The 24,373-nt window shown below is 38.7% G+C and overlaps 1 protein-coding gene across 7 annotated transcripts in view; it reads right to left on the bottom strand.

Moving 5' to 3' along the window:
- The window catches only part of LOC139977250 (uncharacterized), a 131,404-nt gene that overhangs the window by 8,834 nt on the left and 98,197 nt on the right, over window positions 1–24,373 (bottom strand). For 5 of the 7 annotated variants that reach the window (XM_071986523.1, XM_071986522.1, XM_071986518.1 and 2 more), the window contains 10 exons: window positions 17,803–17,919; window positions 16,308–16,431; window positions 15,656–15,835; window positions 13,345–15,080; window positions 11,515–11,646; window positions 9,977–10,114; window positions 7,846–8,133; window positions 4,245–4,355; window positions 2,550–2,636; window positions 1,690–1,927 (listed from right to left, as the gene is read on the bottom strand). In XM_071986523.1, coding sequence (XP_071842624.1) covers window positions 1,690–1,927; window positions 2,550–2,636; window positions 4,245–4,355; window positions 7,846–8,133; window positions 9,977–10,114; window positions 11,515–11,646; window positions 13,345–15,080; window positions 15,656–15,835; window positions 16,308–16,431; window positions 17,803–17,853 — 3,085 coding nt within the window. In that variant the 5' untranslated portion in view covers window positions 17,854–17,919. The remainder of the gene's footprint in view (window positions 1–1,689; window positions 1,928–2,549; window positions 2,637–4,244; window positions 4,356–7,845; window positions 8,134–9,976; window positions 10,115–11,514; window positions 11,647–13,344; window positions 15,081–15,655; window positions 15,836–16,307; window positions 16,432–17,802; window positions 17,920–24,373) is intronic. The other 2 variants (XM_071986519.1, XM_071986524.1) reach the window with 2 other exon arrangements.

Below are 24,373 nucleotides of genomic sequence, written 5' to 3'. Positions count from 1 at the left end.
ACCTGAAACCATAAATTTGATCGGCTGTCCAATTACTAAGAAAATATCCGCACTTCTCCTATCATAAAAATACCTGAAGCGGATAAGGTTGTCCTACGACATACACATTTGTTTTATGACTGCCTCTTACTACAGTATCCTGTGTGTAGTCTTTGAAATTTATCAAGTAGACTACTGTTTATAGTGAAGGGAAGGACCAGCCTATAACCATCTCCTAATTAACTGCATCCTGTTACAACACAACAAGTCACAGATGTACACACTTCCTCTTGGGGGAAGTTGCCTGGCAACAGAGGTCTCATGGGATTGTATTCCCAACACCTCTCATTAGAAGATTGTGACTACAAATCAACAAAGGTTATTATATGACCAGAATAAACTAACAGAATAAACCATTTAGACACTGCATAGGGTGACATCAGGAGCTAAAATTATCTGACCATCCATTATGCAATTCTTTAGCAACGGCCATCCCAATATCCACCCCTTCCCCTCCCTCCCATACCTCTTTCTCCTCCTCCATCTGCCACCAAAATAATATTAATTAACAATAATAATCTTATTTGTAAAAGTAAGAGGGCCTGGCATCAGGCCCTCTTACTTTTACACATTCTCTTACACAGGCCCTTTAGAGGATAAGCAGTTTGCTAACAGTTTTGTTTTATTTTAAAAATAATCTTAGTCATAACACTTTCCCTTTTATCACTGGTTACCTAGCAACAAGAGGTTCCCAAGACAGAAGGGACAAAAACACGCACAGAATACAGACAGGTTTAATGAGCATGGTGAACACAAAGAGATAGATGTAAGGGGATTAGTAGACAAGGGATGGAGAGAAGAAAGAAAGAAACCAACAGGGGAAGAGGAGAGGTAGGAGATAAAGAGTGGAGGGACAAAGGGAGGATTAAGGGAAGGGGGGTAGGGAATAAACTGGAGAAGGAAAAAGACACATATAATATAAGCAAACTCATCTTCACTACAAGGCCTAACGTTTACTTCAGCTGATCGCTCATAAAACTAAGGTGTGAATTCCCCCCCAAAAAAGGGAGAACAACTTTCCTTTTGTTTTCTATTTATTTGTGGTTCTCAGTCGGTACTTGACATGCCACAAAGACAGTTTCCCACGATTGTCCACTTCTTCTGTTTCTGTTCCTTGTCTCATTTATAATTCTAGATTAATTCCGTTCATTTTCCTAACCTCCTTTGACCATTTAAAAAAAGGTCAAAGGTCTTCTAACATACACACACATACAAACTAATCTTCACTGTGAGGCCTAACCTCTACTTCATAAAACTAAAGTGTGAAGTGCCCCCCAAGAAAGGGAGAGAAACTTTTTTTTTTATTTTCTTATTTGTGGTTCTCAGTCGGTACTAGACATGCCACAAAGACAATTAGTTTCCTGCGGTTGTGCACTCTCGTAACCATAGACACTGATATATGCTTCCATGGTAATACACTACATTTTGATATTAGGCATAAAAGAGCAGGGAGAAGAAAAGAGGAACAGTAGGAACGCTTGACTGCCTGCATAGGTTCATGACCTGTTTAAGTAAAATTATTTATAAATATTGCAGAAAACTCATAAATGCTTCAAACGAGGGCGACACTCAAGATGCACCTGATCTGTAGCAGATGCTTAGGGAAGGGTCAAAGCAGAATCACTCGCAAGTCGAGCGTTATCCTCTTACCTGTCGCTTCCAACGTCTGTCTCCTGTTTCTCTCGATGTCCATTAATAGACTCGATCCTTTCTGGGCCTGCTTCGCTGGTGATAGATGCACAGACGAGGCAGAATCTCCATTCTGAGATAGAGGTGGGCTTGCATCGACCAGTTCGTGGCTCTTTCTCCTGGCTAGGTACTCGTCGCTGAGAGACATCTCCGAATGGAGTTTCAGCCTCCGTTCGGATAATTCTTTGATCTTGGCTTGCTGTGGAGAAGGAGAAGGACAACCGCTGATTATTAAAGTTTTCTTCTTTTGATATCCGAGAGTGGAATGAATACTGACTGTGAGCGATTCAGAAGGTGAAGTTAAACATTGACTTCTGAAGTAATTCTCATAATCACAACGCCGTGAAGAGGAACAATTTTGTTGAAACCTTGAGCGGCAGTTTGTTGTTTCAATTGAGCAGACCAAGGACGAGATATCGTCAGAAATTTCAGATGCTGTCTGCTAATATGCTAGAATGTCAAATATTGGTCACTTCAATCTTCAGCATATCAATTTAAGTATAGCTGTGTCTGGTATTTCCCAAAGTTAGGGATCCAACAGAGGCTCATTGCAAACCCTATACCCGTGTGATGACGGATATAGGCTGGTCTCTGTCGAGCCTTCTCTTTTCCCTCATGAATAGTCAGAGGATAACGAGGCAGACGTGCAATTCTGGCACCCATTCCTGCTCCCGGGACCGTCACCTAGTGTCACCGTCCTACTACTACAGTATATGTCTAAACCTCAGCATCGGACCACTTTCACTGATACTGGAGGTAGGGGTGGGGCTAATACTCTTTTAAACACCTGGTAAAATGACATTTACGAGCATCGATCTTACCATTTCTACAGATTCCTGAGGGTTCTTGGAGTACTGTACCATCAAGTTATTGTACTGGGTCTCTATACTCTCCAACAAATCTCGCTCCTGACCGATGGAGAAGAAGAAGAAGGTCAAGATAAAAATAACCACATTATGAGGAAACATTAATTCATTTTGAGGAAGCATGCGTATGAATCATTCACTCACTCACTTACTACCAAACGTATTAAACAGGTTGTTCAACATTTATCCGTAATGGGAGACAGATTAACATAGCAAACAGGATGGAATACTAGTAAATTGATATTATGCAATGTCAGGTTGATCGAGGCGATTGATTCGGTCACGGCAAAACAACTAGACGTCGATGTTTCTACCCTCCATTAATGTTTAGCACAATACTTGTAATCTAACAAGGTGTACAACATACACTAGGAAATATATTCTAGATTAAACCAGATAGAAAGAAGTGAATATGAAGTAAAGTTTGTAACTTGTAGAGATATCTTCGGATTACATGCATGAAATCCAAGCAGTTTAAAATAGCTTTCCAACAAAGGGAAGAAAGAAGGGGCAAGTGGGCGGGATTGAAAACTGAAAATATTGCTGCAACTTTATTCGGGGATGTTCATGTGTCAAGGAGATGGCTAGCCAACATCCACCCTCTCCCCTCCTCTCCCCTCCCCTTGCTCCCTCCCCCTCCCCTTCTTCCTCCCCCTTCTCCCTCCCCCTCAACTGTGATGGGTCAAGAGCTCAGCAACCATATTTATTTCAGAGAAGTCACAAAGCAAACATGTTCCTTCATTTGCAAGCTACCGAAAAGATATGGCAAATTATAGATAGCATGTGGTAGTACTCAACCTGAACATCTGGGATTATAATTTAAAAAAAGTCACCCAAATTGCCCGGTCAGCCTCTGCAATAACTAAATTAACTCTGCATGAAAAGTACAATACACTATTGGCTGGATGACATGTCCCTGTTTTGATATTAACACTCTTCTGTTGACTGGGAATTGAACCAGTGATCTCTGGATTAATAAAAGACCAGTGGTCCACCAACTGACCTTTACAATACTTTGTGTTGATCCCTATGCAAACCATTTCTTAGTTGGGGTGGGTGGGGGAACCATATCAGATTCCACAGTACATAATAAGTCCTGGTACTTGGTACTGGTACTGCAGCACACAACCCAGGAGGGGGCTGGAAAGGGACTTCAGGAGGCAATGTTACATTCTTGTGTCAAGAACTTGCCTAAGGTGATGTCAGTGATTTCAGTAAGGTTCTAGTCAATATTTCTGTGTTTTTTTCTTATTTTTTTTCCTTATTTATTTATATATTTTTGAATACAAATTCCTAGTCAGAAAACATAATTCTACATAGCCTTACATAAATTATGATAGTAAGTTTTAATGTACTAATACCAACTAATACCAAGACTGACTAAGAAGATAATACAAACACAATTAAACTTCTTGAATGGAATGTACAATACATCATTGGATGCAAACAGATCACATTGTGTGATGGGGAACGGGGAGAGAGACGGGGGGGGGGGGGGTTGTGTGTGATTTGATGATGGCAAGGAGCTGGACCAGCCTACTTTTTACCCCCAGTGTAAACCAATCATGGTCAGATATTTTCTCATTATAACATGCCAACCAGTCAGTCAGGACATTGCACTTTCCAGCATCTAATAGACTAAGAACTAACCTTCCTTAGCATTTCCAAAGTTGCTCGCCTTTTTGTTTCCAACATGTCCGTCGATTCCTTCGCTGTCCTTATGATGTTACTCATCTGAAGATCGATTTCGGAGACAGAAGACTAGGGAGGGGAGAAAGACGAAGATGGAGAAAATTTAATTTTCAAAAGGCTTTTTGGTTTTTTGTTTAAAGTTATCCCCATATAATATTTATATACAAACAACGATTGACACAAATCTCAACATGAAGGCGAGAAGTATATGACAATTTATCGAATAGTGAGGCTAGCCAACATGAAGGACAGAATTTAAGACAATTAATCGAGTAACGCGGCTAGCCAACATGAAGGACATAATTTGACAATTATTCGAGTAGTGAGGCTAGCCTAGGGTATAGCTTCAATAAAAGCATCAAAATTTGTTAAGCCCCTTCTTTTATAGTAGAATTTTGTCATCATCAGTTTAACAGCTTTTTTCCTTAATCTATGTATTTCTCTCACTTTGGTCTTTTTTCTTCTTTTTTTAGCAAAGATTATGAAGATGAAAATGATGATGATGAGGATGATGATGGTGCTGCCACTTGAAGCGATTCCAAGTAACTTGATATATTTAGAGGCACATTTGCCACCAAATTGCCACTTCTTTTCCTTGCCCATTATGTATTTGAAATGACTTACATGACTTGATATTGAATTGAATTGAAAAATTTGCCACACAGCGTAGCCAGTTGTTTATCATTGCCCTGTTGCATTGAATTCAAGGTAACATTTCAGGGAATGATTTATCCCATATCGCAATACTGACAAACATTCAATACTGCTACACAGAATTTGAACACTAAACGATTGCCTGCAATGACATCTGAAGCCACTACAGTAACTTGATATGAAACTTAATTGCCAATTTGGCAACATAGTTGTCAGTTGTCCTTTCGTTGCCCTGTTGTTTTTAAGTATGATGTCTCTAATGATCCCATTAAGTAATTTTAAAGGAACATCTAACATTTTACCATCTGTTGCCATGGTGATTCAAGATAATTGCCAGTTCTTATGAAAATTGCACTTTTTTTATAGTAACATCATGTCTTGTATTAACTGATATTGTATCATGACTCAATAGTAAGATCAACGGTCGAGAAATGTCAAATTTTCCTTCAAGTTTAGCAATTAACGTTTCTGACTCTGCCATAGAAACCAAAGTGACCTGGAAGAGACAAGCCTATTGTTTGGCAACCAAGGTCACTTAGAGACAAGCTGATTGGTTGCTAACCAAAGTATATTAGAGACAAGACTATTGGTTGGTACCAAAGTCTATATTAGAGACAAGCCCATTGGTTGGTAACCAAAGTCTATATTAGAGAAAAGCCCATTGGTTGGTAACCAAAGTCAATTTGTATGAAGCGACCATACACGGTTCATTTATCACTATTGATCCACTATACAATATAATATCATTTACAAAGACTGATTTATCTTGCCTTTTCATTATCACATCATCCAAGCTGTAAGCTTTCTTTTACTTTATTTCAAAACTTGGTGATGCGTCCATAAAAACAAAGCTTTTTGTGCAGATGTACAGAAGTCTAATGACCTCATCATGGTGAGCTAATTTTGATAATTGCATGCAGATTGGGTGAGCGTTATGCCACGGTATGTTAAAGTGCATATGCCGTAATGTATACTTTCCTTTTAGCAAGCATACACATGTTTCATTCAATTCATTTATACATCAAAATCATCCAAGTTTTCAAAGCCCATATCGCTGTTTGATAAATTTTGACTTCCAGATACCATCGTCGACTTTTGGAAGTTTTCACACGATAGTAACACAAACACAATTCTATGTCGCATTTCTCGTTGTACCCGAAAAAGAAGGTCTTAGATAATACATGGATGTTTCAAGGTACATGATGTAACGAAAAAGATAATAATATGTAAACGTAATGAAAAGAAGTTGGGAGTACAGAAATGAAAAATATAATCACTTTTTGTTATGGGGGGGGAGGGGAGGGGTCAGAGATTATTAATAAAGACAGCTGTAAACACAGGGAGGCCAAATTACCATACATAGTAGTTTAGCAAACCATCACCATACAAGCCAAATGCAGTACATGTAAATAAAGCCAGCTAGCTCATGGAGGGAGGTAGATACATCTGGATGCACAGCAACTCTTGCAATGATACACTTAAATGACTTCATAATACACTTGAATGAACATTTATTACTCTGCCACCTGTGTTACCATGGTGACACCAGTTTGACCAATGAATGGGATGCCTTCCACATAGGAAGATCAAGTGTTTGTTTCTGTTGTTTTTTACTTTCCTTTCCCTTTTTTTCTTTTTCAAGTGAAACTAAAATTAAAAACTAAGTGAGACTTCTCGACAGCTGGAAAATGTCTCGATGATATTGACAAAGAAAATGATTTGATCTTTCTTTTGTCTAAGGACTCACTAATTAGAAATTGTATGATGTGTCATAACTGTCTACTGTTAATTTATTCAGAGAGGTTTCGTGAAGCGGATAGGCAGACAATGCCCGACAAATGTTGGTTTCTCTATCGGCTTATTCAGAAACATGACATCATAATTAAGCACACAGACTTTATGAGCATGCTTTGTTGAAACGAAAGACAAAGCGAACCACTCCATGACAATTGAGAACTGAACTGCTGCATCTCACAACACTTTCACTATGTATAAAGTTCGCAGTGTAGTCCTATAAATGGAATTAGTATAAACAATCACCGTGGATGTTAATTTATCTGCTTTTACCCTTTTTGGTTTATTTGGAGTGCTGTGAATTGAGGTGCACCGATTAACATACACTGAATATGGCCAGTTAGCAGCTGATGTAAAATTCTGAAATATCTTGACATAAAATTGCAATTTTCATAGCTAATTTTTTTTGTTATTTAATTTTTTTTTTTTTGACCTTCCTATGTCTGACCTTCATGCTGTCCATGTCTTCTTTACACTTTCGTTCATTATTATTATTATTACTATCATGATTACATTTTACTATTTAATGACTTAGCTTTTATATGGAGGGAATTTGAGAGGAGGAGGGGGGGGGGGGTACCATCTGATTCAAAATTAATAGTTCCATTCATACTCCCATTTTGGTATTATGTAGAAGTAAGGCAACACTATTATGGCTATCTCACAGAATTATCTGCTCATTGTGATTTGAAAAAAATATCAATTTTCCTATGACATTAGGGAATGATAATAACCAATGCAGTATGATGTTGCTGTGCAGATCACTACAAATTTTTTACTAAGTACAAACATTGAAGCCTTTAACAAGAAAAGCTAGCCACACAGTTCACTTGTACTTAAAAGACTCAACAGAGAAGAACCACCACACATGGCTCTAATATCGTTCTTGTTTTCTGTTTATTTATTTATTTATCCTCTTTCTATTTTCTTTGTGCAATTTTTTAACAGATATGTTATTCTTTTTCTAATACCTTTTTCTCTTTGAAGTCTGTTTCAACTTGAACGGATAAATGGTCAAACAAAACAAAAATCATGAAAATTTTGCATTTTTTCCCCCCCTCGGACACTAATGCTTTTTATTTTCCTCCCTCTTGGACACTAAATCACAAACCTTGGTGGCTTTGATTTTGTCATTCTCGTCGCTAGCTTCCCTTTTTAATTCTAACTCCATAATTTCTTTCTCTTCTTCGATCCTGGCCTCTAACTCCAACTGGCTAAACTCCAGGTCCTCGAACCGTTTCCTCTCTAGGTCCAGCTGTTCCATCTCTCCCCGTAGTCGGTCTCCCAGGACCTCCTTCCGGGCGGGGTGGGTGCAGAGGTCAAACTCTCGCTTAGATTCCAAGTGTCTCTGCTCTAGTTGCTGCAGGGACTTTCTAGATTCCTCCAGGAGGTCCCTCTCCTGTGGAGTAAGATTAGCTGGTGTGAAGAAAGAGCAGTGCAAAGTGCATCATCCCAACCAAAGCCACCAATCAGCAAGCTGCTTTGCTAATAACCAATCATAACCCTTTGTCTTTCTTTTTTAACGTCTTTACTTCATGAATATTCAACCTGCATCCAGAGGGCTCGTTAATATTATATTAATTTTAAGAAGTACCGTCCAGCATGCTTGATTGCATAACAAGCACGCTTCGACGATAACATGTCCCAGTTAAGAATAGGATCCCCACTAATCTGTAATGATTGTATCATGAATATTTACATATTCTCCTAAGTAGTTGATGGGTTGGCTTAGTAACGACAAAATTCCCAACGCCATCGGCAAATTCATCTCTCGATTCCTCACCATAATGTTAAACATGGTAAGCTAAGCTTACAAAGCTTTTTCATATTTTTCATTTTCTTTTTTTAGGTTTCAGGGACAAAGGTGGGGAGGGGGGCAAGTGGGTATGGCAGGAAGTTGGGCATTTGTTCAAAGAGCTGCTTTGTGCAATTCCTGCAAAGCGCACCACCTTAAATTTGTCTTGCCTTATTAGTGGGGGGGAGGGGTGTATTTAGTAAGATCTATTTTTTTTTCCATTTTTGAAACTTCTGCAACATACAATCGAGTTTGAAGAATCAGTATTAAATTCATGTATCACCTGAACAACAAACCTGAGGTTATTAACAGAAAGAAACAAGGTTAAAATAATTCAAAGTTTCTTGCTAGTATTTCTAAATCAAATCCAAAACTCAAAAACTTTTCTTTCCAATTCATTTTGTTTCTCAAATCTTTCTTTCCCACATCTTTTTATCAACAGTCGGCTAAGACCAGTTGACCCCTCACTTACGTCTATTTTCAATTAGTTCAAACATTTCACAATTTGACAAAGACAAGTCAGTTTATGCTAATGGGTATTTGAAATAACCTAGAAGCCATGATACTGATTTCCCAGGGATACTGCAACCAGGCAAACTTTTGTTTTAAATTGCCCAGCTGTTCCCACAGATACTCTTGCTTTCTCCACCACGACCTGACCTCATCAAATGCCAAGCTCTCAAACGAGATGTATCAATTGGTATTTACAGACAAGATAAAATAGACAGCAGTCAAAATATTTTTAGGAGAAGAAGAGCGCAACCCTGTAAGAAAGAGGAAACCCAGCCCCAAAGAAACTTCGCTAATTCTTTACAGAAAGGCATCGACAAAATTCGTCACAGAAAGATTTGCAAAATGTAAAACGATATCTTTGGACTCATTCATCTGTTTCTGGATGACTTACATTATCTAATTTGCAAAGTGAAGCTTGTCAAACCATTTGCTCGCCTTATTAAACCGCTGCATACATTTTATCATTCACCTCAAAAAACTGTTACAGCAGTCTTTGCTTCTTTCTATTTTCATTTATTTTCTGTTGTTGTTTTATCTTTCTTTGGGTGGGTGGGTTGGGGGGGGACAGGGGAGTGAGTATTCTGTTATAACTAAAGGAGATTTAGGTCTTGGAAATGATTCATACTCATCTATTGACAGCTAAAAGTTTACAGGATGTTATAACACCACCCCCCCTTCACCCCAACGGCCATCATAGTTCAACAGCCCCCCCTCCTCCATAGTCCCCTTTACCCCAACGGCCATCATAGTTCAATGCCCCCCTCCTCCATAGCCTCCTATATCCCAACAACAGACGATACCCCATAGTTTTGGCCACACTGTTCTCCTGTTTTTTTTTAACCTTACGCTTGTTTTTAAAATACCGTATATTTAATACTGTGACTGTAACTACGATCTACGCTACTCGAAAGAGGAAAATTGAAAATTCAGGAACCTTGTCCCGTTGATGGACAGCAGAGGAGTTCAGCTGCCTCTTGTTTCTCTCCAAGGTGCTCATGTTCTCCTCCTGCTCCTTGAGGTGCAGCAGCTTTCGTTTATGCTCCGCCTCCAAGAGGGCAGCCTCTATCTCCAGCTGTATTTGACAAGCCACACACGTCACCCGACATGCCGATTAATGGTTTAGTCGTGTTTGAGGTTTTTTTTTTTTCGTTCGTAAATATTAGGGAGAGGAGGGTGTCCATCGAAAAGTTACCGACGTGTGTAATTAGTGACGACAAGCAGTATTGAAGAATTCGGTTATATTTTGTTTTTTTCAGAAACAGATCGCAACACATTTATTTTACCATAGCAAGATGTTAGGTTTACACAAATAAATGACCATTTGAGGGAGATTTTGTTTTTTAATTGGTTGAAGGGGGGGATGGGGGTTAAGTAGGGAAAAGATGGGAGATGGATTTACATATATTTCAGTAGGATTACATTACATCCAAACATGTACGACAAAATATTAATATCAGTTTTTTCATACAAAAGTTAAGCCACAGTTTACAATGACATTATGAAGGTTATACAACAGACCATATTTTTTTTTCATTTGTTGTTGATCATTGGTTAGGGGTAATTAAACAGGTTTAGCAAGGCAGCATTTGATTGGTTCCCAATATATAAGACAAATAAATTAAAAGAGAATATTTCACAGAATTGTTAGCAGGCAGAAAGGTAATATAAATATATATATACATGAAGTGTTAGCAGTTTGGAACAAACAGAAAGATTATACCCACAGATATTTGCATACATGCAAATGAGCATGCAACATTTTAGTATCAAGCATATCATGTTAATTGTATTCATGCATATTAATGAGCAAAGACAACATAATATAAACAGAAATGGAAGAGAAAGAAAACAAGATCTCATGAGGCAGCGTTCAAGAAGGCAGCGGAAAAAATTCCCCCCCCCCCCAAAAAAAAAATCTATCACTCCTTTAACGTCTGACAAAATAAATCAAATTCCTTTACTCGACCCAGGAAGCAAGACTTCGAAACGACAAACCAAGCCATTGAGCTCAAGAAAGTTAAATTTTTGTGAGAATGGACTCTGATAAGTTAGACCTAGTTTAATTATCCCTTCGCTTGTTTTAACGATGAGACTTGTGGCCAAAATGTGAGTTCCCATATGGATAGATCTAGCTATTTTGGGTTTACAAAATATGCCAATTGTCTGGATTTTCTCCTTTCCCCTCTTAAACCCTGGATGTAAATGATATAAATCCATTGTTTGATAATGCTCTCTTCTAACCAAACCGATCAACTTCAAGCCAACAGCAAATCAACGATAGACTTACATCATACCAAACCTACATTTGCTCCACAGCACTGTCAAGAACAGCTATGTAAATATTAAAACAAATTCTGTTCAATTTTGTTAGCAACAATACAAGGCCACCTAACTCTTTTAACAATAGGAAACCCACATTTGTACTTGAGAAAGAAACCACCAGCTGGTGGTCGTATAACCATGACGACGTACCTCGCGGAGGGTCTCCGTTTCCTGGGCTTCCAGGTCGTCTATTTCCTTCTCCAGGGTCTCGATCTTAAAGATGGAATGTTTCCTGGCGTTTTCCAGTTTTTGAAGCGATTCCTCGACCTCTTCCGGTTGAAGCTGTCAGGCGGAAAAAGATGTAAGATGCGATTGTTTTGTAAACTTTTGAATGAGTTGATGCAAGCTGCCTGTTTCCACTAGCAGAGAAGTCTGTTCATTTCTGGTCATGCACAGCAATGCATTACAAAAATCAACCTTGGCCTGGGTACGAAACTGGAGTAAAAAACTTGTCAATTTGTTACAATTGTTTTTTTTTATATAAATGTTAAAACCTTCTCTTTATTTAGTGTTCCTCCTTTAAGGATTTGATTACTTTTATGCAAGAGGCTTTCCATAATCTCTAAGCTTGTAAAATGTTAAACTAAATACATACAATTTGAACATTCCCCCCACCCCTCCCTCAAAAACCTATTAAGAGAAAATTTCACTGATTGGTCCACGACACCCTGGATACCTTATTGGGATTGGTTAATGACAAGTATACTAACTGCTGATTGGATAAGAACTATTACATAAGAACATTCAAATAATGCTTATTGGATGATAATGACACCATGGTACATTAATGTGGTTAAGATTTTTTTTTTCTTCAATATGCCACAAAATCTAAACTCAAGTTCACTTTATTCGAAGACATTTTTTCAGCTACAAAATACCTCTGCGACGACACCCTGTATTACTGACTGGAATGAGTTTATAGTTTATGACGACTCTTGTATACTAACTGCTGATTGGTTGATGTCTTTAACGCTACCTGATGTGCAGAATGCTGATTGGTTGATGCCATTCTGGTAAAATTTATTGGCTGGCTGATGATGGCCCAGAGAATTTAAATACTTCAGGTTAGGTTTATCGATAGGCCACAAAGCCTAGCTTATGTCTCCAACACACGACTATAGAATGGCGACCTTCTAAACTAATAGAGTCACAATGTAGCTTTCACTAAACTGTAACGTATATTTCACAAACAGGAAATTCCTTCGACATACGGAAGGAGGAGAAGGCAGATTATGCAGAACAGGAACTCCTACTTAAGAGATGGACTCATTGATAACGGCGTTTATCTTAATTACCACAAACTACCTTCGCCGATTGCCAATTCATTCAAGGCTACATTGCAGATTGCTATCCTGGTGTTGGGCTATTAATTATGTACCGACGCAGCAGGAACAATTTAACCTTCCATTACGAAAACTGTTCCATGCCAGAAATCACGTTTACGAAATCATGAAATCATTACGAAAGAGTTTGTTGACCATTTGGGCACTCATGTAGATTATAGTATTAATGCCATAACCAATGGGGGGAAGGGGTGTTTAATGAAAACTTTCTGAAGTTTTTAAATACTTTTGTTAATCAGTAACTAATGGTATGTTTAGTTTCATCAATGATTTTGATTGATGTTGGATGAATTAACTTGGTATCCTTTATGAAGCCCATCAAACTGAAATACTACTGTTAGTGGTCCTTCACAAAGCCAGAATTGTTTACAGGCAAATATCTGTCCGCTGATCCAATGAATACAAAAAAAGAGTATCCTAGTCCATTAAAACACACCATATTTCTTTTGTCTTCAACCTTTTATTTTTATAGATGGGACAGGAAGAAGAATATCATATTCACTCGCCTATTATAATGCTATTTATTGGGGTTTTTTTTTCAATTTCCCTTCCTCTTTTTCGTTTTTTTACATCTCTCGTATTTGAGGTTATTTATGATACATGACCTTTGCCCTTGAGGAATTGATTTATCACTCACCACCTGTGCTCTTTTCAGGGTATCTCCTTTACTCTCCATCTCGCTCGGTGGGGTGCGAGGCGGTTTCGGAGGCCCCTGAGATGAGTCGCTCTGGTACCCCGGAGAGAGTGGCGGGGAATCCGGGTCCTTCAATTTCTCGTATCTGACGGGTATTGTCGCGGACGTCGTCGTCTGTTTCGAACTCCTCGCCCTGGAGTGGTGATTGAGAGGATCTTCCGGCGGAGGGTGTAGTTCTGGGGAGGTGGGACTCCGAGGGCTATGTGGGGAAGAACCCCCGGATATCAGAGGGATCATCAAGGAGTCACTGTTCGGTAACGGTGTGACCAGATTTGAAGGTCTAGAGTCCTGGACATAGTCATACCCGCCCTGACGTCCGTTCGGAAGGGGCGCGACCAGGTCCGGCTGTGGACTGGTCACGTCGGGGCCGATCTGTTGAGTTCTCTCCTCCTGGGTGGATTGTTCCTGGTATTCGGCGCAGATGTTCAGTATCTCCTCCATCCTCTGCCGTTCGATCTCTGCTGCTCGTTGCTCTTGCTTCCTCTGCTGGACCGCCTCCATGTGCTGCTTGCAGAGTTCCTTCTGAGTTTCATCTTCAAAGTCGTCCGGATCCAAGTACAGGGTTTCCCTGGGGGCGAGATCCTCCGGCAAGAGACCCGTGAATTCGTTGGAGGGGTCGACGGGGGGAGACTGTGAGGTAAAATGTTGATTCTGCTGCTGCAAGCTACTAAGGTTCTCTCTCGACGTCTTCTTCTCACGGAGGACTACCCCATTGTGGTGGCCGTAGCCGCTCGAGGAGGAAGAGCTCAGAGTGGAATTCGACTGGTCTGAACCGGACGATCCACGATCTGTGACGAGGGCGCTGGTGACGTTGGTCATCAAGCTGGTGCTCACGTTGGACGGGGAGGACACCTCCGTGCTGCCCTCCTCATACAATACTGGTGAATTATTGTTCTTGTTTGAATACAAACTGCTCTGTCCCAACTTGATCCTGCTGGGCGAGTTAGGCCCTTTAATGTGCCTCTCCAGCGTGTTATGAGGACTCGTGGTGATACCCGAAGCCCCTTTGCGAGTGGGACTGGGGCTCGTGTGTCTGTTCCTCTCCTCGTAGGCGGTCCTGAGAGGATTTGTGGCGGACGGCAATGTCAAATTGCTTCTTCCTTCCCTTGAGTCTGTGCTGCTACTGCCTTGCCTGGAGCTGTTCCGCGCTGTAAAACCATCTTCGTCATCTGTAATTGCTGTTTCCCGCAGGTACGTGTCACCGTAAATGAAACGTGACTCGGAATCCGACAGGTGCCTGTCATCTTCGTGGTTCCCCAGGGAGATCGTCGACGCCGGGCTCAGGAGATCCTGTCTCTCGGAGGATGCGGTCATCATCTCGTCCGAGCCGGCAAACGTCTCCGCGAGGATGGCCTCGTTGTCAGATACTGTCTGTAGGATCTGCTTCAGTTCTCTCTCTAAATTTGCGTCAAACCCCACGCCACCGGGTTGAGCATTGTGATTGGAATTATAGTTTCCATGGCCGCTGAGGCCGTTCGTTCCCGTGTGCGAGTAAACATTGTCAGAGTTCACGGCTGAACCGTTTGTGGAGCCGTGGGCACGACCCGCGTGCTGTGGAACATGTTGGGGGCGGTATTCGCCTCGACTCTGAGTCGTCGGGTAAGACTGTTTGAGGCGTTTGGCCTCAGTGGGATTGTTGAATCTGAAGAAGCAAGATTTACCGAAGCAGATCATAGCACCTAAAACAGAGAAGAGAAGATGGATGTTTATTAAAACCAAAAATTTTGTTAAAACCAAAAATCTTGAAAGGAATTACATAAACATAATTTCACCACTAGAAGGCACAGAGACTAAAAGGAAATCTAAATATATTTCGTTTTCTTTCAAACTTGAACAGTCTGAAAGGACCTTTCAGCTATAAAATTCTGACCAAGTTTTTTGCACAATTTGACACAGACACAGAAAGGAGCTTTTGGATCCCTGGAAGTAACAAATTTTCAAAACAATTGGTTCATTGCCAGCCAAGATTCGTTAGGTTTTACGAGTGTGATATACTGTTGACCGTCAATAATATAATCCTACCATCAAAGACCCAAAAAATGAGACAAAATTGCAAACATTGCCTGAAAGGCATTGAAAGTAAACACTTTCTGGCAATCTGCTTTTACTATAAAAAATACATTCGTGGGTCAACTAGATCAAGCAGAAATGGGTGGGTTGGGGGAGGGGAAGGGAGAGAATAAACAATGAGAATGACTTTCACTGTTCTCTGATGATCAAAGTGTTTTAGCGGCAAGTCAAAGGTTTGACTTACCTTGCGATAATTTCGTTGGACCTTTGACTCTTTCACCATCTAGGAGGCAGTGCCCATTCGGGTAGAGGGTGACGATGTTGTTGCGATTCTCGATCTGACAATGGTCTTCCAGGACATCCTTACCGAATATGAAGATGTCTGGCTGGGGAATGGCCTCCTGGGTCCCCACACGAGTGATGCCTAATATGGACATAAGAAGAGACGGATATGTGTCACAAAACTCACATTAGTTATACAGCCATTCTTGAACTCACTGTGGCTATGTTGATCTCATTGTGATTACGTTGTTCACCATGTTAGGCATTAAGAACAACATGGAGGCATTCCGTCTACGAATATCACTATATAAAATCATGTTCTACTTGATAATACATCCTACTGTGCACAAATGCTTTAAATAAGCAAAACGGGCAATCCAATTAACTTGTCATATATACGGGCTATGTACATCCTTACATGTTATGTACAAACCTTACCTGGTTTGGATATGAATAACAAACTTACCTGTCTCCTCGCAACTTACACGATCTCCCTTTAATATGTCTAGAGTGACCTGGTGTGACACTCTAACGGTGTGACACCGAGTGACCTGGTGTGACACCTGAATGACCTGAGACAGGTAAGTGAGGGAGCAACATAAATATATACTGACCTTCAACCAATGGATGTAGAGTTACTGCTGTACTGATCCGACTACCTCCGAGGCTAACTAAATGAGGGCGTTCAGACTGAACTTTTAATGCCTTTCCAGTCTCTGACAGCTCCAGGCACCCATCCTACAAATAAAACAAGATAGAAAAATTGAGGCATATTTGATCATAAACACTGTAGCAATGGGTAGATTCTACTCCAACAAAACAAAAATTGTATGATTAGTAAGATGTAGGGATAATAGTCACTGAGGACAGTTCTATATTACATAACAGCGAATACAAATTTCTGAAAGTCAAATTTAGCTTACAAGTGTGAAACAATCAATTTGAATAACAAGACTTTCCTTTTTCTTTCTTATCACGTACAACTCCTGTAATCTAGACCCTGTTCATTCGGAAACCTGGACAAACGGAAATCCAAATTCACCTCTTACAATCCTGCTGACGAAATATATCTACTATTCCAACAATTGTTCCCAAAGTGAAAGTTCAGTATTAAATAATTCATGCTAAACTATAGAGTACCTAGCACTGCTATTGCTGCTTAGTGTCTTTCGTTGAATTATCTTGTTTTATTCAAATGCTTGAACGCTCAATAGTCCCAATATTTGTCCAAGGAAAATCACTTGAGACAAATTTTAAACATGCCACATTAGAGATTTGGAGCGGAAGTCGTGTCTACTTGTCAAAGTAGATTTGTGGCTGGTAAAGTAGATTCACAACTGACCTGCCTACAACGGGTGGACGTTTTAAAGGGTGGACGTTTAAAAGGGCACAAAATAATTGCGATATGTTATAGAATGGAAATAAAAATATCACTGTCATTGTTCCCGGTTTGTATTTCTCTATGTAACACTTTAAATTTTTTGAGAGATGACCCTTGAACAGCTAGCAGAGTTTCATTAATTAAAGCCAACTGTACTACTTATAATCTACATACATGAAACCATTAAGCCAGTTCCCTCCAGTGCGAAACAAAACTTTTAATGGGGGGAAAAAGTAAGAATTTCATGGCATCCAATGACATATAGCTTGAAATGCATTAATACAAATTTGTCAAGGATAAGTGGTGTTGAATGTCATCTAAGGGTGCTGTGTTGTCAATATGAAAAATGAGAACATATTTTGATTGAGTTATTAGATTTAAGTTAAAACAGTGGATTAAGTTTAACATTAAGGCTTGCACTGAGGACCCAATGACATCATCATCAATTTAGCTTTAAAGGACCATTCCAGACGATTTTAACATTTATTCTAAAAGTGAGTATCTTGGAATCAGTAATAGCCATAGAAATATTACTAGCACTCTAATATTTCTATTTTCTTGGACTATAGCCTAATTAAGACTGAATTCTGGCTGACGACATCCTTTAACAGTTTAACCATTTATGAAGTCCATGATCCCCCTGCCCTGCCCCGCCCTCCCAACGAACGCACATTGTATACAAATTACATGTACAAATTAGTCCAATTCCGCCGCGGATAATGCGTTACCTGGATAATCTTCTGTGACCTCTTCAGGCTGTCTTCCCAATTGTCGCTCATCCTTAGGTCTCTAATCTCGTCCTTGGTAAGAACATGATCTGTGACAATCAACTCCTGTTGGGTGTTCTGAAATTAAAAGAAAACAAACCACATGATGGGAGGTTTAAACAGTCAGATCTGCTCTCTGTTATATATCCCTGAATTAGTACCTGACCTGCTTTTTTGACACCTAGATGCATTATAGCTCCCTGATTAATTGCTTTATGAAAAATCATACTTTAGAAACTAATTTTAAAGAAGAACATTAATTGTCCATGATCTAGTACTGAATATTTATAGCATGGACCCATTTTATAAAACTAACTTAAAAGCAATATGATAAGTGTCCATGATCTACTGAATATTCATAGCATGGTCCCATTTTATAAAACTAACTTAAAAGCAATATGATAAGTGTCCATGATCTACTGAATATTCATAGCATGGTCCCATTTTATAAAACTAACTTAAAAGCAATATGATAAGTGTCCATGATCTACTGAATATTCATAGCATGGTCCCATTTTATAAAACTAACTTAAAAGCAATATGATAAGTGTCCATGATCTACTGAATATTCATAGCATGGTCCCATTTTATGTTCTCTTATGTACTGTTGTCACTTGTTCTTCCTTCCGTTTCCTTCTCCTTCTTTTATTTTGGAGGGGGGGGGGAGGTGGGGAGGAGGGCTATATATTTTTCTTCACATACAGAAAACCTGGATTACAACTCATTTAAATCTGCCAGAGATGAAAGTAACCTGGCATATATGTACCAATTAGGTTACATCAGGCATCCTGTCCCCACTCCACTTCCACTAGCTGGTCTGTCTACCTAACCAGGTTATCTGTTGATCCATAGCGCCACCAACTTCGTGTTTGAAACTATTTTTGCAAGAACCGTCAGTGGTCCATTTTCCACTGTTAATCTACTTTTACTGTACACTGGCTACCTCTGCTGACTGTTTAATCAACCTCCCCTAATCTACCTTCCCTAATCCCTCCCCCACTTCCTCTCCCCCATATCCCCGAAATAGTATCACTTGTGACAACGTTAACCTCAGCAGTAGAACTGGGACAGCTTGTAACGATAATCTACACAAATTTCAATAAACGTGATGAAGAAGGTCACTGATTCAAGATGGAAACTTCTTTCATATATCACAATTGATGAAAATTTATTTTGTGTAGCGGACAAGGTGAGCGAGACCCTAGAGAGAAAGATATTAACAAATTTCCCCTCATAAAATAAAAATACTGCGCCCGTAAATAAACGGAAGAAAAGTCAACATTATAACAGCTCGACAGTTTGTCGTGGGTGAGTGACGGCGTCCTAGATCCATGGAAGAGTAAAAATGATATGATCGCAGTCGAGAACTACCCAGTAATTATGCGACTTTTAAACCTCATTCTCTTGGCACTCGTGGGAAATAATCGTTTCGTGCAAAACTCGATTCAAATGGCTTTGGAATGATCACAGATATCTGATTTTGTATTTAATACCCCTAAGAACATGACGCTTGCTCGGGAGGGAAATTGATTTTCTATCAGATTATGGTGGGTTTTGATTGATCATTCACGGTTATATCAAGCATTTCACACTTCCGCTCTTGTGTACGAGAGAAGAATGTGAGTGCATCGCGGGGTCAATCTGATTGGTGCTGAGTCCTTGAAGGGTGAGAGAGTGCAGTAAAATACATATATTAACATAATTAGCGCATTGTGACAAGCAATCGATAAGGTTTGAAAGAGAAAATAAAAATAGATTGAAAAACAAAGTTTGAATGAGCATAAAAAAGCTGCCACTAGATCATAACAATAGTAGTTTAATTAGTTCTGAATGTTAATGACAGTTAACAACATAAAATAATTAGGTGACAGGGAAAAAGATGATCTGATTACAGGGAAGAGTTCAAAACTCTTTAAAAGTTCAAGAGATTTGATAAAGATTATTAAGAGCTCTGTAAAGCATTCAAGAGGATTATTTCTTTCATTAAAAGAATAATTCATTAATTATGTCTATAGAGAAATGGAGAGTTATAATAGGTATACCAAATGAAGATTTGCAAACTCACATGGTCTATATTATTTTACATGCACAGTCAAACATGGAAATACTTAACATTAACAATTCCTGGATAGCATGGATACATGTCCTTCTCAAAAAAATGAATGACCTTAAAATAACTCAGATTATGATGTCTATATAACAACTTCATTAATATCAGATGAATACTGTTACAAAAGTGTATTACAACAAGCGGGTATGTAATATATATACTGTATTACATCATGATGTAAAGTTTGCCTCATTTTTCCCATATTATGATACTGACGTAATTGAACATGTAAGTAGCCAAGTTTTTCCCCACAATTTCATTTTTCTTTCTATACCAAAATTTCTTGGCAGTCCACCACAATTTTTGGGTGACCCTTAAAATACTAGAACATGACTCATGTTTACAATAATGTAGGAATCAGATTTCAAACTTTAAAAAAAACCAAAAACACGATCATTCTCTTCTTAGAAATTGATCATGAGTCAACAAAATATTTGGCAGCCTTAGAATTGCCAAGAGTGTTTTGTAGAAGTAACCCGTCTTCAACCAATTTTAATGGGCTAAGTAGGCTATACTATACAGTACAACTCTTAGCCTACATAACCATGCTTTCAGGTTAAACATGTAACCTGCAGAACCTGTCATAATCTTATTGTTTAAGTTCACTGTTATTGTTACTAACACTTCTAATATGTTTGAGTCACCAAACAAACATGTGCCAAGCAGACCATTTCTCTGTATATATGTATACATATAAAGTACATATAATATATGTGTGTGTATGTATGTGTGCCTATGTGAACTCTGTTGCCCTTTCTGGAATTTAGATAGTCAGTTACAGTCAGAACAGAAAGCAGCTTTGTTCTAAATGGCATGCCAGATCTGTATCAACACCATGACTAATTGAAACACAACTAACACATCAACAGTATATATAGCAAAAGTCATATTACTCAACAGTTTATGGAAGTTAAATATTTGGACCATCCATCATTCACTGATAATATTTATCGACTTCTAGAAAGACAAAAAAGAAAGGGGGGGGGGTGGGAAAGTACAGAGTAGAAGCCTGGTTGTTATAGACTGTGAATGTGAGATTCATAACAAAATAAAGTAGAGGCACAAATTTACACTGATATGATACTATTGTCCTGGGTTCAAGCTGTATATGGATGGCTACATTTTCTCCCCTATAGTTACCCAAAAATTTGAAGTACCATCCACAAAGATTATATGCCAATATTTCTGATTCCATAATAAAGTGGCCACAGCACTGACTGGATAAAGACTACTGGGAAACAAATTTACCTGTTGGGGAGCAGATGAATTACTAACAAGTATAGAATCTAATCTAATTACATGTATATATGTAGGTTTCTAGGTCATTATCAATGAATGAATAGATGCCTATGTTTCTTAACCTTGTCCAATACCTTACTTACACTTCTTAGCAAGTTTGAAAAAAATAAAATAAAATAAAAATTACACTGACTTAACCACCATGCTGTTTGCATGAACTAATACCGCTTTAAGAAATTTGCTGTTTCTGCCTTTATAGCTAATATGTACCCCCCCCCCGGAATTCTAGTTGCATCGTACCCCCCACCCCCCAGGGCTTACAATTGCACCCCAGGTTAAAAAACGTTGCTATATACCACATGATCTTGATCGCATACTGTAGAAGTAACACATTTTTTTTGGGGGGGGGGGCAACTTTAAAAACCTTCATGACTGTTTAATAATTAATTATTCCGAGAAACCCTCTATAAGTAAATTTTAGAATGCATCCATTTTTTTTTCTTCCGTATTTGGTTCAGGCCTTTGAACACTACATATTTCTTTTAGATTTAACTAACTTAATTATGTTGAATGCATACCATGATACCCAGGAATATCTAGTTTATATGTCACACAAAATTTTGCAAAGACTCATTAACAGTGTCTGTACAGTACAGAACCTTCAAAAATAGTGTAGACTATCTTCCAATTTCATAACCCACAAAATGTGCTATTGAAACCATTAACAAAGACATTTTCCCTGCATATATACCTTATACATGTAATGTACTGTTTATACACAGCCAAAATAGTACTTTGACTGACAAAGTTATTAATGCTACATTCATTTATCAAGCTATTGCATTCCACAGAAGCGTGGCATTCCCAAAACTGCTTGGTGCAAGCTTGAACCAAATATTTACGCTTGATTTAGCGCCTTTGTTCTAAATGCAGAGCGTAGCTGACAGCTCAATTTCATATTGATGCTCACGCCCCAAATTCAGGCCTAAGGGGGAGGCAAAATGTTTGTAAACATTCCAATTCACATTGGTATGAACATATTAATTACCTAAGGGTACAGTTCTATAGACATAAAGGATCCACAGTGGTATATACATCTACCTAAGGATCCACAGTGGTATAAACATTAAACATATCTATCCACATTGGTATAAACATATTACCTTAGGATTCACATTGGTATAAACATATTACCTAAGGATCCACAGTGCTATAAAGTAACATATTACCTAGGGATCCTCACTGGTATAAACATATTACCTAATGATGCACATTCTATAAACATATGTACACATTAGGATCCAAATTGGTATTTACATATTACCTAAGGATCCACACTGGTATAAACATATCACCTAAGGACCCACATTGGTATAAACATATATTACCTAATGATCCACATTGTATAAACATATAGGATCCAAATTGGTATTTACATATTACCTAAGGACCCACACTGGTATGAACATACTACCTAAGGACCCACACTGGTATGAACATATTACCTATTGGATCCACACTGGTATGAACATATACACAATAGGTTCCACATTAGTATTTACATATTACCTAAGGACCCACACTGGGTATAAACATTTTACAATGTCCACATTCTCCCTAGTTATTTCATCTTTTCTTATTCAGGCATGTTAAGCAGCCCCCAATTCCTAGTGTTTCCTTTGCAATTACAATATCAACTCTGAGATCTGACAGCCTCGCTACTCTGACTCATGTATTTCTTCGCCTACTGAAATCATACACACAAGGGCTGGGAAGACATGCAATGGAAACATTCTGTTAATACACAACCTTGGGCATTAACATGACCTAGACTTCTCAAACTTGGGACATATTAAAAACAAAGAGTTCTCTAATTTACTCTGTCCCATCTCTCTTTCGAGGCCATCGCCGAGGGCCCCTCCTACTATTTCATTTTCAATTACAGCAACAACTGCTCTGGGATTGAAAAACAGGAAATTAAGAAGGATGGATGCTTTAGATGTGAAGTGTCGATAGCCGAGGAAATTAAAACGAGAGACCTACAATAGCTCTCTCCATCTGGTTATCGAGCGATACAGAATCTTGTTGGTTATAGATTATAAGTCAAAGACTACAAAACAACTTTCAAAATCGGCACGGTTTTAAACAGTGAAGCTTTCTATCGGAATATTTTAGGGTGACCAAATTATTTGTCGCTCGGAATCTCAATCTTCGGCTGATCAGTTTGTTGTCATGATTGCGTTTATTGTCTGGGGAGATCTTTATAAGTAGGAATATCAATCAAGAAAATAAATGCTGATGACATCGAGGGTCTTGTATGAAATCTAGAAAGATTGAGTCTGAGGGATACTTTTTTTTCAGTTAAATTTCACAAGTAGTGTGGAGTATATATATAATTACTAAGTTCTAAGACTACAAAGTACGTCCTGTTTATCGAAGAACAGATATGCTAAAAAAATATGCTACGTGCAAATTTATGTAACTTTGTTAGATGTACAGTAATATGTATATAGCTGAATATGTAGCTGTTGTAGCTATTTGAAATGCTAATTTATGCTACATGTACAATAATATATAGCGGTATACCTGTTGCAGCTATTATAAAATGCTAATTTATGCTACTTAGATACATGTACAATAATATATAGCTGCATATTCCTGTTGTAGCTATTTGATATGTAAATTGACACAACTCCAATACATGTACAGTAAAATATAGCTGTATATACCTGTTGTAGCTATTTGAAATGCAAATTGATGCCACTTTGATACCTGTACAGTAACATATTGCTGAATATATACCTGTTGTAGCTTGTTTGAAACCCTTGAAGCCAAATCCAAGAATCTCCTAGTTGACGGAATTGTGGACAGAAGGCTGTTTTTTTCCTGAATGCGACATTATAGTTCAAGTTCACTGATATGTACTCAAGATGGTGTTTGCTAAAAATTAATTTCCTATGTATGTTTTGAAGTTTCAATTGCTTCCTGTACCCAGATGTTATAGATTATTGTTCTAGCATTGTAACTGCTGCAGTAGTTGTACTGTAAGCAAACAATTCCCAACATGTATATAGATGGTCATGCATGCACGCACCGTGAGAAGTGGATTGGGGAAGCTCAGGCAATAGTATTATACCAATGAAAGGACTAATCAGTGAAAATAAGGCCCAGTAAAAGGGTTCA

Source organism: Apostichopus japonicus, chromosome 12 (assembly GCF_037975245.1).
Source record: "Apostichopus japonicus isolate 1M-3 chromosome 12, ASM3797524v1, whole genome shotgun sequence".
Lineage (NCBI taxonomy): Eukaryota > Metazoa > Echinodermata > Holothuroidea > Aspidochirotida > Stichopodidae > Apostichopus > Apostichopus japonicus.
The sequence above is the reverse complement of the archived record's forward strand: the minus strand, read 5'-3'. Positions and strand labels throughout refer to the sequence as shown.